Below are 14117 nucleotides of genomic sequence, written 5' to 3' on the forward strand. Positions count from 1 at the left end.
TTAGTTATATGTTGGCACCTCAAAGTGAACAAACGGACCTCGGCAAGTCTCGCAGTCGATGGCTTCCGAGCGCTGGATGCTGGTCAACACCCGGGATACGTCGTATTATGCAGATGATGGCAGATTCTTGTTTTGCAAAGCCTAAAAAGATAGCAAGACTGATTGAAAATAACTTGAGATGTTTGGTGTGGTCCCAGAATGAGATGGAGATGCAGCCCTTTAACAATGCTGGCTTCACGTGCCTCGGTCCGACTAGACAAGCTATGGAGATATGGAGATGGAAGTCATATAGATGAGAAAATCATGCTACAATACTCACTCATAATGCGATTGGATATACTGGCTTCAATCTACCATTTTAACCTGCCTGAGCGAACGGCCCGGCGAGAGAGTGATCCATGACCGGGTCATTTAATGTCTGTCTACCTCTCAGGCCCAACCACCAAGCTTCAACCTTCTCTCGACCCATCAGCTTCTTCCCTGATAAATATCTACTAGATCGGTCGATTTGATTGCGAATATACCGAGTAATGACCTGTTGAGGAAGAAGATGACTCACAGACGAAGTGGTAGACAAATGGAATGGCCCAATACGAGCCGGATTACTTTTCTCATTTCAGGCGCAACTTCTCCAATATCATCATCACCAACAAGTCAGCCGCAGCCTGCGAATCGCGATGTCGACTCTCTCTGCCTGGTTCGGACCTCTGTACGACGCCATCTTCTGTCCATCTCTCCCTTTCACTCTCCGCTGGCGATTGCTCGGCCTCCAGCCCATCGTCTTTCTCACAAACACCATCCAATACCTTTCCACGCTCTTCTACCAAGGCCACCGCACAGCCATCAGCATACCCCTCAAACGTGCACCCGGCCACTCCCTGCGCGCAATCGTCTATCACCCCGGTAAACCAAGCCCGACGCGACTCCGCCCGCTTCACCTCAACATCCACGGCGGCGGGTTCCTCGGCGGGCTGCCAGAAGGCCAGACCTCGTTCTGTCAGCGCGTCGCTGACGACACCGGCGCGGTGGTCGTGTCGACATCCTACCGATACGCTCCGCGGTATACCTTCCCGACCGCCCACGAGGATGTCCAAGACGTGGCCGAGTGGTTGGTCGAGAATGCCGAAAGATTGTGGAACGCGAACCCGAGGACTTTGAGCGTGAGCGGGTTCTCGGCGGGTGGGAACCTGGCCCTAGGGGTTGCGCAGTGGTTGGCGCAGACGGAATTCTGCGTCAAGGCGTCGGTGACTTTCTACGCTCCGGTGGGTTTCTTCCACACTCTTATGGTGATCAGAAGGATGACACGCCAGGTTCCGATAAGGTTGATCTGCGGCTACCACCGTGGGAGAAGCCGAAGCCTGCGGGGATACCTGAGAAAGATCCGTTGGCTTGGCTCCTGCCCTTGATGGATGCGTATGCAGGCCCCGAAAGGCTGGAGAATATGGGTAATCCTCTGCTGAACCCCATCCTGGCGGACATCGAGTCGTTGCCGCGGCATATGATGTTTGTCGTTCCCAAGGTGGACATTCTATTGCAGGAGCAGAGTGTTTTCATAGAGCGGTTGAAAGAGGAGGCTGCAGCTGTCAACCGCGGTATGAGTGAGCAGAACTCCAAGATGCAGTCGAGAGTCTACCGTATCGAGAGTAGATTCGATGAGGGCCAGATACATGGGTGGTTGGAGAGTATGATGATTCTTTCCCCAGCTTGTGTATACTCGCTAACACGGTTTCCACCGACTAGTTCCGTCCATTTTCATTGACGCGAAGCTCAGGGATGCAATATTTGACAGCGCAGTGCAATTTTTGGAAAATGCGTATGCTAGTCATGAGTGAGTGTCTAAGAACTTGCTCAAAGCCTCCGTAATCGTGTATACAGCATCTCCCCTCCGTCATTTGCATTTCCACTCCATGAAACCAGCATTCTACCTTAGTAGAGACTCACTAATGTCCATCGGAGGACCAAACAGTACTATGCCTACAGCTAGTAACGTTCTACGGAAATTTGGAAAATGCGATGATGTGAAAATAGATTAAGTCACTATGAACGATAGAAATAGTACATAATTAAGTAAAAGGAATGACTCGCATCCACCCGTTTCACACTTTCCATCAAGTGCATGCGGAGAAATCGAGTATCAGTCCATGAAACGGAAGAAAGATTGAAACGCAAGTCGTCAAGTCATGCTCGTATGCGAATGAGCTCAGTCGTCAGCCAATTTACTCGATGGAGATCTTCTTGGCGCCGGTGGGAGCAGCCTTCTTAGGCACAGTGATGGACAGGACGCCGTTCTTGAGGCTGGCCTTGACGTTGTCCTGGTCGATAGGGGTGGGGAACTGGAAGGAGCGGTGGAACTCGCCGACGGAGCGCTCGGTCACCCAGTAGCGGTGCTTGTTCTCATCGGACTTGCTGACCTGCTTTTCGCCGGTCTGCGCAACCTCGGTGTTCTCCTTCTTGTCCGACGACTTCTTGGAAGATTCTTCGCTGGACTCGTCGGGGCTGCCGGCATGGTATTCACGCTCGGTGCGGCCCTTGACCACCAGGGTCTCGGAATCGGTGAACTCGATATCAATGTCCTTCTGTGCGATGCCAGGAAGCTCGCCGTCGAGGATGTAGGCGTCTTTGCTCTCGCGCACGTCAAAGCGAGGCGCAAAGGAGCTCCCTGCGGAAGTCTGACCCTTGCTGGAGCGGTGGACATCATAGTCGTCCAGGAGGCGGAAGAGAGGCGAGAAGTCGCCAGGAGTGTGGAAGGTGCGGAAGAGAGACATATTGATTGGGCTTGTGTGGTAAGGATATTAAGAAAGAGGAGTTGTTGGAAAGCTGTTATTGTCGATGTATTGTTTTGAGTCTTGATTCTGATCTGAGAACTTGAAGACAAAGTTGACACGGGGTTCGAGGTCCTCTATATACCCTTGACTTATGAATCGAGAATCCATAATGATGCTATTCCGAAAATCGTAAAAACTCCTCTTCGAACTCCCTAGATGTTGCTTGATGATGCAAGATTGCTCGAAGTGGCGAGTAGAAATTGGATGCTTCGCGTAGATTCGATACAGATCACGTGATCCTCCGAGCTTTCTCCGCAGCGAAGTTCTTGGGAAGCCTCGAAGACAAGCGCCTATCCATGGAACCTCCTAGATTCATCCAGACCAAATCCTTTGTTAAGCTGTCATATAGTCTGCAGCATTATTGCATGAAGTTCCCTGCTCCAAGGTTCCGTTCAGCGCGTTCTGGCTATCAGCCATTGGATGCTTCGCCACCAGGTCAGGTATCCAACTAGAACGAAATGATGACACAAACATTCTAGACATCGATGTCCTCATATAACACCACACATGCAGGGGCATAGCACGAAATATGTGAGACAGGAAAACGTAATGATTCATGGTCATGGTGGAAGTCGTGAGGGAATCAGGTAGGATTTCGATGTAGTTCCATATCCTTCTCCTCCTCCTCTTCATCATCATCATCATTGATGCTCAACCTGCGCGGAACCTGTTTATACACATGGACTGCCCTGGGTTTGCTACTCCCGATGCAGCACCGGATCCCGGTAGACTCCCAAGGTTGGATGAGCTGGTGGTGAGGACAAGGGGAACGACGATGTGGCGGGTGTTCATTTGTCCTACAGGCAAAGGACGAGAGCCTGTATTCTACTCCGACTCGGATTCTTCAGGTTGCATAACCTTCTCATCGAGTTCCTGTTTCCGACCGTTAACAAAGCCATTTCTCAAGAAGCAGTGTCTGTGTCCATTACCCTTCCCAGTCTTTCCTTCAAATTCTGTAACTGGCTCTCCTTGATGACAAGATGGCGGTCGTCATCTAGATCCTCCACAATATAGTCGTGTCTCTCTTCGTCGTACTTGAGGATAATGGCCTTGACGGACGGATCGCACTCGATGAGCACTCCTGTGATGCGTGATCTGTCAGCAACACTGTATCTTTTCTCAAGATAAGAGATCAAACATACCTCTTACTGCGCGCGGCATGATTATTTCCGGTATTCTGGTCTGAGAGGGGGCACTGGGACGAGAAAGGTGCAAGTTGGCAGTGAAAACTATTATTGGAGTCAAGGTGGAATATCCGCTCTGATGCGATTCATATTCACGCCAAGACATCTTAAGGCACCAAGGCAAAAAATACGGCAGACACCTTTTGCATGGGGACGACGACTCTAATATTGTCAACTTTGACAAATAGCAGAAGAAGATCAATAATACTAGGTGTGTTGATAATACTGAGTCTAGCTCATTTGTCAATTGTTGATCTATAGCGTATTTACTCCTCCCCTTCAGAGCTTCGCTCTACATCGTCTCCATCTCCCTTCTCCATCCCCAATGGTGCTGACCATCCAGTACAAGCCTGGACGATTGTCGACACCAGAGCGAGAACGCAGCCTCCGAGGATCAATACCTTGATAGCGTGCTCATAGCTCTCAACGGCGACCTTCTTCTCCGTGTCTGTTAATCGTCCCACCAGCGCAGGACTTCCCAACAACTTGCGAACAAGTTCCCCCTTATCAAACAGACCATTCTCACCGAACCCCTTCTCAAGCGCTTTCTTCAGCTCACGCTGGAAGAAGCCGCCGCCGATGGCTGATCCAAAGCTTCCGGCGGAGCCCCGGAACATGCCTAATAAAGAGGTAGTGATGTAGTGCACATCAGGGTTCGTGAGATGAAGCATATGGGAGAGCGCATAGTTCATTGAGGCGCCAATGAAGAAGCCATTGAGAAAGGTGGCGACAACATAAGCAACGGTTGATGAAGACGGCGTTGAGAGCAAGGCCAGGACGAAGCTTGTCAGAGCAAATAACAAAAGTACGACCAGGGTTGAGCTGCCGCCGCAGAGAGTTAGTGGGGCCAATCTAGGTAGATAATTGCAGCATCACTCACATGTAGTAGCTACTTGTCTTGCGAATATGGATCCATCCAACAAGTAGACCCCCAAGACCAAACCCAGCATTGGTTGGAACCAGGATCAACCCAGCCGATGCAGGAGACCATCCTCGAACCGCCATTGCATATACGGGGGTGAAGAAGAGGATCGACCAGCGGGCCATCATCGAGATGAGAGCTGCCACACAAGTGGCCAAAACGCTTTTAGCTTTGAGGACCTCGATTGGGATAATTGGTTCGGAGGTGAATCTCGATTCGATCAGGAGGAAGCTAGAGAAAAACACAACACTCAGAACCAGAGGCGCAACTGTGACACTTGAATCGGGCGATGCAAGACTGAAGAGTAGCAAAAATACCGAGGCGGTCTGGAAGAAGGGTCAGAGATCATCTATAACAATATCCTTTCTGGACTTACTAGAGTCAAGGCACCTGGATAGTCGACCTTGGCAAGTTTCTTCAAGTTTGACTGTGCCCCGAGCTCGATGGAGCCCTTTACTGTGTTGCCGGGGACAGCGAAAAATTCGACCAAGCCCAGAATCAATGATGCAGGTGCTTGGATCCAGAAGATGAGACGCTGGGGCCATTGAGTCAGCAGCAATATCGCAGACATTGTGGATTCTGGAGCAAATGACCTACCCATCCATACTTGGGCGTCAATAGCCCGGCAATAACGGCGCCACATGAGATGCCAGTCGTCAGCCCGACATTAAGCAAGCCGATAAAAAGACCTCTTCGTTCCTTGCTCGTAAGATCGAGGATCAAGATGAAGGATGTGACCATGACGCCGGCACTACCGCACCCAGATACTGCGCGCCCCAGAAGGAATATCGGCAGACTCTGAGCAGCTGCAGTGATGAATAGTCCGATGGATAGCAGTATGACCGAGAAAAGCGTGTAACTACGGGCCGTGAAGATCTGACAGAGACGTCCTGCTAGAGGAGTAACGCTGGACATTGCAATCTTTGCACAAGCACAATTAGCTTTCTGTGATGCCTTCAAGGGGCACGAGGACGTATGAGCGTACGAGATATGCTGAACTGAACCAGGTAGTCTCTGAGAAAGCATCGAGATCTGCAGCAATGTCAGATTGGGCAGTGGTCAACATTGAGATATTTGTGGCTATCATAGCAAGTCGTCAGTTGTTGTGGCCATTGAGGATGAAACGATATCCATATACTCTGAATGAATAGTAATAAGCCAACAGCAATGACTAGAATGGTTCCCCGAAAGACCGAAAGCGATGTCTGTGTTTCCTCGTTGTATGTAGGGGTGCGCTCCATCAGAGGCGTGGCCTCAGAAGGCGATGCATCTCGTTCTCGTTCAACCGCCATTGTGTTGCCGTGATACCGAGCATTCAATTATTGGAAAATAGTACTGGTATCTCCTTTCTCTCCATGAAGTTCTCTCATGAGAGACTATATATAGAGTACGTACTCTGTCGAGACGGGAAAAGTTGGGGAGCTTATTCAGAGTGGAAACGGGCATTTATAATCAACGCCAGCTCGACAACTCCAATCATGACCAGGCTTGCTCAGTTGTTCGCGATGCAGGTTTTGATAAGATAATCTTGCATTCAACCATCATGGGAAAGCATCATCTAGCGCCAATGGCACCTGCGTCTGATGCTGACTGATTTGGATGTTTTACTGTGTAGATAGCGTGCAGTGTCCCCTTTCCAAACACGATGCTGAACTCCGTCAATTTTCCCATGTTAAATCCCCAGCTCCAACAATGAAAGATGTTGGCTTAACAGGAGCCATTTGTTCAATGTTCGATAGCGCAAGTATGATACAGCAATATCTTGTCTTTGTTAGCGACGCCTTTTTTGCTTGGAGTGATCATCTCACAGTTGATTTAATCCCCAGTTTCCAGGTTTATCCTTAAAAAGGGATCTCGGCGAATAACTTGTCAGCGATACGGAGACATAAGAACTTCTGGAACGCGCGCCGCTACGCGAGCACGCCGGCCTGAATGGAGGGATGTGACAAGCTGCTCCCACATGAAGCTTACGGATTCCTCTGGGATATAAGGCTCGGCTATGAGTATCTCCCTGGAAAGCTGGAGGTATACAAAGCTACGGCCCAGGATATCCCAACCCTGAGTTCTTTTAACCTTTGCTGGAAAACGCTTAATGAATACTACTTGCCATAGACACTATTGTGTGTGCGGATTGCGTAGGACAAAACAATTTCCCTGTAAGCTCTTCTATAATAAGGTAACTAGCCATACCACGAACTAAACTCATCAAAAATGCCTAATGGTTGCGCTATGTATCCTGATTATATGCTTCTAAATCCCCCTTTATGCTTATATAACCCTGCTGCAGCTGAAATGACTCTTATCATATAGTGCTCAATAAGATTGGGGTAGGAATCAAAATTTCAAATGTATCTCTTTCTATATAAGCATTATGCTCTATACATCAACTAGATAATGTTTAGAAAGTGTTCATAAAATTACGAACCCCAGTTGTCTCTTAGGCGGTTGAGAAGGCGCTAAAGATCTTCGAAAGACCATCTGCAATACATTCCTGTGATACATGTTAGCTGATGAACAAGTTTTTTATAGCTTAGTCCGAATCAACTCACGGATTGTTCCGACATTGCAGAGTCGAACCTCTTCCAGCTGATTTTCTCCTCATTACCTAGCCCTCTGATCGCCGCTGCTGAATCTACTGAGTTTTCCCCCTGTACTTGGTGGACCAGCTTTAACAAAGCCACAAGTTCTATCCTAGGGATGAAAAGCATAGATAAGTCACCAGTCCATTTTGGCAGTGATGGTAGGACGATACGGTAGCTTTCGCGAAACGGATTTGCGCTCAGCGTATCAGCTTCGGGGGGACACTCTGAAAGGACGTCTATAATGTCAATTGATAGCTCGCTCTCATCCTCTGTAATAACGACCTGCTGGTCAGGTTTAGGCCCAGAATCAGTTTCTTCTTTTTTGGATTCAAGCCATATGAACCGAGGGACCATTATTTTTGTGTCATAGCTGGTGCTGGTGCCAGAGCTGGCAGGAAGAGCAAGGCTCCGGAACAACCGTCTGCGGAAGTCACTGGCGTCTTTACCGCGGATGTCAATATACCAACCACCATGTGGGCCCTAGTTTCCTGAAAAATAGCGATGCACAGTCCCTGGAACTTGGGTGCTGTGTTGTTGGACAGGACTCAGTATCAGTAGACAAACTGCGCGCACAAAACCATCCTCATTGATCCCGGCCTGTTCTGAGCCGCTGTCTGATGCTGGAAAGGGGTAGAATGCATGCGAGCTGCAGACTTTGAAAAGCAGCGCGGGTGCATTTGGTGATTTATTGACTCCAAATTCAGAGAGCCTCTCCGCAACCAGGCGCTTGAACATCGCCTCAGAGAGATTTGTGTCTCATGTCAGCCTCAGATTCAGAGCAACTCACCATGACCAGGTTCAGGTGATGAGCAACTATCGCTTCGACCCAGTAACGTTTCTCGAGAATGTGTGCAAAGAATTCATCTCTTTGATCATGGTACCGCAATCGGTGGAGAACGTTCACCTCTTCTGTTTTGGCACTTGAGTATGTGATCTCCCCGCGAAGAAGTGGACGCGCATTTGGCATATTATGAAAAGAAGGGCAGTTCACAGGAAAGGTTGAGAATTAGCTACGTAGGAGGAGGTTGGTCAGAAACGCGTGCCTCAAGGACGGTAAAAAGAATTCATGGATAGCTGAGGAGGCAATTCTTTTCATTATTGCCCAGCAAGAGCCTGAGTCGCGTGCCCCTGAAACTCAGAGAGCCGCTCGTTCTGCAGACATGAGACAAAAATTGCGCCCAAAACAACCACCATCAGCTCGGAACGAATTTTTGAAGATTCTCAAGAACAAAGAACCTTACACGCCTAAAACCTCGACTAACCATTGTCTCGCTCTTGGCTACATATTGACACCAAGAAGCTATGCGAGCAGTATCCAGTGGCCAGCAATGGGCATTCAGCCATCAAACCTACACGAGCGCGATACAAACCACAACTGAAACAGAGGCATTTTTTAGCACCGGACAAGCTACAGCGCAAACACATACCGCCACCTGAAAGCCTTCCTTACAAGCATCCTAACCTACCTCGGGAAAGCGACAGAGCAACCACCGACCTCAGAAATTCTCACCAGCCTAGATCGTCTACACGTCCAACTGGATTCAACCAAAGAGGATGTAACAATCGCGAAGAATGCAATCTGCGGGATCACCACCCACCCAGCTCCGGACGGATCCCTACAAGCCAAAGGAGGGAAGAAAAGCTGGGCTCGGACAGCCGGCCCCCCTCCACTGTACACATCTCGACCCCCGTCGCCGGACGAAGCTAGAATACAACGTGAAGTAACAGTCAAGCTGCACGACCCCATCTCAGCTGCTCTCCTTCGAGCCACAACGTCTGAGAAACTCAGAGAGCGTGTGAGGAGGATTACGAGCCAAATAATTAGGCTGCGCCCAACGGGTATCGTCTGCGCCCAGTGGGCTCCGCTAGGCAAACTGTCATCCTTCCTGCTCTCCCTTGAGCGGGGACTTGTGAGAAGGGAAACAAAAAGTGGAGGGCAAGTCCAGGATCGACAACTGCATCTGAATGCCAGCAAAGAAGATTTTTGAAATCAGCTTCTTGTCGTCAAGCTCGTGCCCATGCTATCTTCTGCAGATGTGTCTCAATTTCGTAAAGGCAATCCTTGACCCGCCCGTTGCTTGCGCGGCAATTTCCTAGGAAATCGACACGGCCGGAACAGAATATCTGATCATCAGTCCAACGACATCGTCGACATGCAAATTGTCACGCCAGATGCAAGACGCTACCATGGCCTCGTTCTCGGGCAGTAGGAAATCCGCGCCAGTTTAAGGTAGCTAGCTCTCGGTGGCAAAAAGCTTGGTCTACCAGGACGGTTGGTAAGACTACCTGGATACGAGACCTTATACCTATATCCGTACTCTATAGAAGCAAAGGATATATATGACAAAGATACAGGGAAATTGCTATAATATTATTAGATTGCCGGAAAGGCTAAAAACCAGTGATATCTTCTAACCTTGCCGCCCACTTTAATCCACGAACGGTAAGGCTTTGAGCCACTCCCTACGTTCTTCTTCATTCCTGGCTTCACGTTCCAGGAACCTCCTCACCCCCTCATCTAGTTTTCTCCTAGATTTTTCATAATCTACGCTGCTCACCCTGCCATCCCAATGTTTAAAACAGCCAGTGTCCTCAACGAATGCATTCATGAGTTCAACACCTTGGGCCCATAGCTCGCCATCCTGCTCCTGCTGCTGGATTTCATCATCCGAGAACTGCAATGGAAACGGCATTCCAGGAGAACTGCCATCCCCCCTCGCGCCAATAATATGCGCCCATTCTTTCTCAACATCTCTTAACAGGTCGTTGAGGAGCGGCTCGTAGTCCATCAAGACTAATCCTGGAACCACACTAACTTGATGCCGGAGAGTATTCTGGCTCTGTATTGCTTGAAAGACCGTTTCGTTAACCTGAAGACACCGAACTAGATAGAGATTGTGCAGTGTCTGTGCTCGATGGAGTGCCATTGCCTTCCGCTGTTCATTAGGATCCATGGAGTCAAAATTTGGTGGTAAAGGGACCTTCCCCAAATCTTCAGGCACCGGGCCGTTGTAATCGAGAAACGCTGGGCGCCCGACCTGCATAAAAAGCGGACAGGCACTGACAGACTGCCAGTCAATAATTCCCACAATACGGCTTGGGTCTTCAGGGTCGACAAATATATTCTGCGAATGAAGATCGCCATGCCATAAAACTGAGGCATGGGTGGCTTTGTTTTCCGGGAGAACATGAGGTGCCACCTTGAGATATTTTTCCAATGCGGAGAGCTTTTTGGAGAGGCTAGGCTGGTATTGTCCGGGTCCATAGAAAAGACCTTCGGGCATTAAGGGGTACCGGAGACCTGCCTTTGCAGTTGCAATTTCCCTCCGCGCAATAGCCATCATAAATTCTGTGACTGTTGACCCTAAAGGTTGTGCATGGATAAGCACAGGATAATGATATTATGAGTCAGGGATGAACTTACATGGACCACGCTCAATATCCAACTCGCCTTTCCTGAAGTCAAAGAAAGAACGGTGATTAGTCGGACCAATGCCAAACGTTTTGCTCCATACTTCGTTCCCAGTTGAATCAACGTATAGGGGCGAAGTAGTATCTGAATTGTCAGGAAGGTCGCCTTTATAGTACAACGACCCGAACCGAGAGAATTTTGTAGCTGCTAGGCGCCTTTCAATATCAACAATCTGGTCCAGAATTTGGACTTTCTGCTTTCCTTTCATGGTGTCCCATACGTTGGTTAGTACGATGCCAGCTTGCTTCTCCATAAGGATATACTCTGCTCCGAGAGGATTCTCTGATGCTCGAGAACACCATGCGTATACTCTCGGAACCGGGAGGTTCAGAACATTCCTCAACTAGTAACATTTAGTGTCGACACGCAAAAAGAAGCCGCAGTAGAAAAGAAAGCAAACCATACAAAGTCCAGAGTTGCAACCTCACTAGCTGTTGTGAAGTGTGGTCTGCCTGCATTGGGATTTGGAAGTTTCGCAATAATCTCGCGTCCATCGTTCATGGTAAGCTGAAAAACTTTGTTGTATTGGCCCTCTGAGATCTTTAACACTTCGGTGCATGATCTCGATCCGATCGCAGAGGCAGCTCGTTGCAGAAGTGTTGAGAGGTCGAAATTGACATAGCGGCAGGCAAGTTGTTGTCGCTCGTTCCAAAGCCAGCGCCCTGAGGTAAAACGATTGAGTGCCTCAAGGTCATGCTTTGGATCTGCGATATGCTCGGTCTCATTCATTTTGGAATTACTGGAAGAAAAAGGAGCCGCCATAAGGGTATCGTGGAGCGTACAGCGGCGGAAAAGCGTGGCTCCTAGAATTCTTCTCAGGAAGTGACCCCGGATGGCCTTCATTTCTAGCGTTTGAGAAAGGTGGGAAGATCTGCCATTTCGTTGCCATGAGGGCTAAGACCTTTACCAAGCTCACCTATATGAGCATCGCACACCTGGCACCTAGATAGAAATCTAAGCATCTCGTTCAGGGATATTCTACGCCTATGACATAATCTGTCTGTCTGGTTGAAGATCACATGATCAACCCTGGATGTTGACTGTTATCATAGTAGAGAGGAATTAAGTCCACTACAACTTTCACGTCTTCGCAGCAGAATCAGCATGGTGATAGGTTTCGTGGTTATAATAAAACCACGCTGTCAACCCCATGAGATCCATCTGGTAGAAAAAGAAATTTCCCATCATTATGATCTTATACGTTGATCCGATGTGTTTTGAAGTTCCAGAGGCTCGAGATGGTGGATCATCTGATATCTCTACAGTCAGCCATCTGACCCAAGCCATGGACAATGGCAGATGACGGTCTCATCTGAGCGGACAAGCATCGTCGAATGGGAATATAAGTATGTTTGCCATAGGCGCCCTGAAATAGAATTGTTGTGCGGTTCTAGATCCAGACTCAGTATCCAAAATGAAACCCATCTACTTCACCGCGTTGTGCCTCTGTCTCTCTACCGTACACGGTAGCCAGCACCTTGCAAAACGTACGGCCAACCATGCCCTGGTTCCATTTGAAGATGTACTAATCGAGGTGCACAGGGGAGATCAGAAAAATCTCTGCAGAACAGGGGAAAACCCCCGCCTTCAGTGTGGAGCAGACTGTGCTTACGGTTGAGGAGAGTCGTATGTTCTACACTACTAGACCGGTCAGTATCTAAGCAAAGCTAATAATCGTAGATTGCTATCGCTGCTCGTATCCTTGCTCGCATGCTGTCTGCTGTCATGGGGAGTTCCCACAATGCTGTTCGGATGGGCGCCACTGCTATTGCTGTGAGGACTGATGGCGGAGTATCTATCGAGAGGAAAGATATGCTATCGACGTTTTTGGCTGTCTACTTGCACATGGCGATGATGTCTTGCGGGACAAATGGACGGAGGATATTCAGAAGTTGAGACAGTGGGATCCAGTCCAGTGTTCCGTGAATAGTGTCGATGGGATGACCGCTATAGAGCACCCGAGCGTACAACTCCGACGTGGACGTTTCCCTGTATGGATCAGATTAGAGCCATTGAGTAAAGTGGCATAGAGACTCACCAGATTTCTATGGCGATGTTTGATCCCATCCCTGGCCACCGTAGGGCTTTAATCCCCAGAGCCCCTAGAATGGGCGCAATGTCCCCATCATGAACAAAATTGTGGCTATACGTAAGCTCCAACGATCCCTGCTCAAGTGCCTCGAGCTTGCGCACAACCTCCCCGATGAACAGCCCCTCGACGAGTTGAATATAGAGCGTGGCATTTGCATTGCGCCGCCACCAGTAGTTATACTCCCAATCACCAGCGCGAAAGACTTCATCCGCCTGCTCCGCGGTGACGCATTGGGATGAATCATCCACACGACATGGCAGTTGGTAGCCATTACACAAACGGGCCTGGAAATTGTCGGCAAAATGGTCAAAGTTGGAGGTCCAAGCGCTGACACTCTCGGCGTCGAACATGGTTGCAAGTGTGCTACGGAGAGTCTCCGTGACGTTGAGATGGTCTTTCCACTCTGCAGTGGACTCAATTGTCGATTGGAGCGTATCGCGCGCCGCGCAGGGAAAGCCCCTGTCCACCGTATCTATCGCGGAGGCTTGCTGGTGTAGCGGAACGGGGCCTCGATGGTCGGGCCAGATTCCGCGCAGCACGGCTCCCGCTGAGCCTTGCGTAAGGGCTGAGGAGCTGGAGCGCAACCAGACTTTCTTGGGGTCAGGAGTGGAGGGGAGCAAGCCTAACCGTTCACCATAGACGGCGCGGAGGTCGCTACCGTGCCGGTAGCCATCCAGAAAACCGCCGCGTGTGAGTTGAGGATACTGGCAAGATCCATTGACGTAGGTGTTGAGAAACGGATTACTTTGATCAGAGTAGGCCTGGCCATAGACGGCTACCGGAGACGGATGTTGTGAAGCAAGCGCCGCGTATGTGTGCGGGTTGATGTTGTCGCAGTCGTATTCTTGATCCTAGGTGGAATGTTAGCCTGTGTGTAGGTAAGAATGGAACAATCGCAATACCTCGCCTCCTGGAAGTATGTTGTAAGGGGTTCGCCGTTGGTGACGCTGGAAATACTCAAGATATACCAGCTTGGCTTGAACTGATTGATAGGCAACGGGTGGAGGCACGGAATAGGTCTCCACGCGGGGATGAGGCAT

The 14117-nt window shown here is 49.4% G+C and overlaps 7 protein-coding genes across 7 annotated transcripts; 1 reads left to right on the forward strand and 6 right to left on the reverse strand.

Moving 5' to 3' along the window:
• Window positions 1–677: 677 nt before the first annotated feature.
• ACLA_041990 (putative lipase/esterase family protein) lies at window positions 678–1832 on the forward strand (the record flags this gene model as incomplete). Its single annotated transcript, XM_001271402.1, has 3 exons — window positions 678–1262; window positions 1322–1682; window positions 1741–1832. 3 exons carry the CDS (start codon window positions 678–680, stop codon window positions 1830–1832), a joined length of 1038 nt encoding a protein of 345 aa, XP_001271403.1.
• A 384-nt stretch (window positions 1833–2216) lies between these two features.
• ACLA_042000 (Hsp20/alpha crystallin family protein) lies at window positions 2217–2765 on the reverse strand (the record flags this gene model as incomplete). The annotated part of the gene is made up of 1 exon (XM_001271403.1): window positions 2217–2765. One exon carries the CDS (start codon window positions 2763–2765, stop codon window positions 2217–2219), a length of 549 nt encoding a protein of 182 aa, XP_001271404.1.
• An 885-nt stretch (window positions 2766–3650) lies between these two features.
• Window positions 3651–3986, reverse strand: tfb5 (TFIIH complex subunit TFB5; the record flags this gene model as incomplete). The annotated part of the gene is made up of 3 exons (XM_001271404.1): window positions 3651–3698; window positions 3755–3906; window positions 3968–3986. 3 exons carry the CDS (start codon window positions 3984–3986, stop codon window positions 3651–3653), a joined length of 219 nt encoding a protein of 72 aa, XP_001271405.1.
• A 289-nt stretch (window positions 3987–4275) lies between these two features.
• Window positions 4276–6223, reverse strand: ACLA_042020 (putative MFS multidrug transporter; the record flags this gene model as incomplete). The annotated part of the gene is made up of 6 exons (XM_001271405.1): window positions 4276–4831; window positions 4890–5257; window positions 5308–5466; window positions 5529–5852; window positions 5917–6011; window positions 6070–6223. 6 exons carry the CDS (start codon window positions 6221–6223, stop codon window positions 4276–4278), a joined length of 1656 nt encoding a protein of 551 aa, XP_001271406.1.
• A 1145-nt stretch (window positions 6224–7368) lies between these two features.
• ACLA_042030 (uncharacterized protein) lies at window positions 7369–8480 on the reverse strand (the record flags this gene model as incomplete). The annotated part of the gene is made up of 4 exons (XM_001271406.1): window positions 7369–7422; window positions 7481–7993; window positions 8078–8251; window positions 8301–8480. The coding sequence occupies 4 exons, from the start codon at window positions 8478–8480 to the stop codon at window positions 7369–7371; spliced, it is 921 nt and encodes a 306-aa protein (XP_001271407.1).
• Window positions 8481–9942: 1462 nt separating this feature from the next.
• On the reverse strand, window positions 9943–11714 carry ACLA_042040 (phosphotransferase enzyme family protein; the record flags this gene model as incomplete). The annotated part of the gene is made up of 3 exons (XM_001271407.1): window positions 9943–10877; window positions 10938–11328; window positions 11391–11714. The coding sequence occupies 3 exons, from the start codon at window positions 11712–11714 to the stop codon at window positions 9943–9945; spliced, it is 1650 nt and encodes a 549-aa protein (XP_001271408.1).
• A 1106-nt stretch (window positions 11715–12820) lies between these two features.
• On the reverse strand, window positions 12821–14117 carry ACLA_042050 (histidine phosphatase family protein; the record flags this gene model as incomplete). Its single annotated transcript, XM_001271408.1, has 3 exons — window positions 12821–12974; window positions 13024–13928; window positions 13980–14117. The coding sequence occupies 3 exons, from the start codon at window positions 14115–14117 to the stop codon at window positions 12821–12823; spliced, it is 1197 nt and encodes a 398-aa protein (XP_001271409.1).

The sequence above is a fragment of the Aspergillus clavatus genome, genomic scaffold, assembly GCF_000002715.2.
Source record: "Aspergillus clavatus NRRL 1 1099423829802 genomic scaffold, whole genome shotgun sequence".
In the NCBI taxonomy this organism is placed as follows: domain Eukaryota; kingdom Fungi; phylum Ascomycota; class Eurotiomycetes; order Eurotiales; family Aspergillaceae; genus Aspergillus; species Aspergillus clavatus.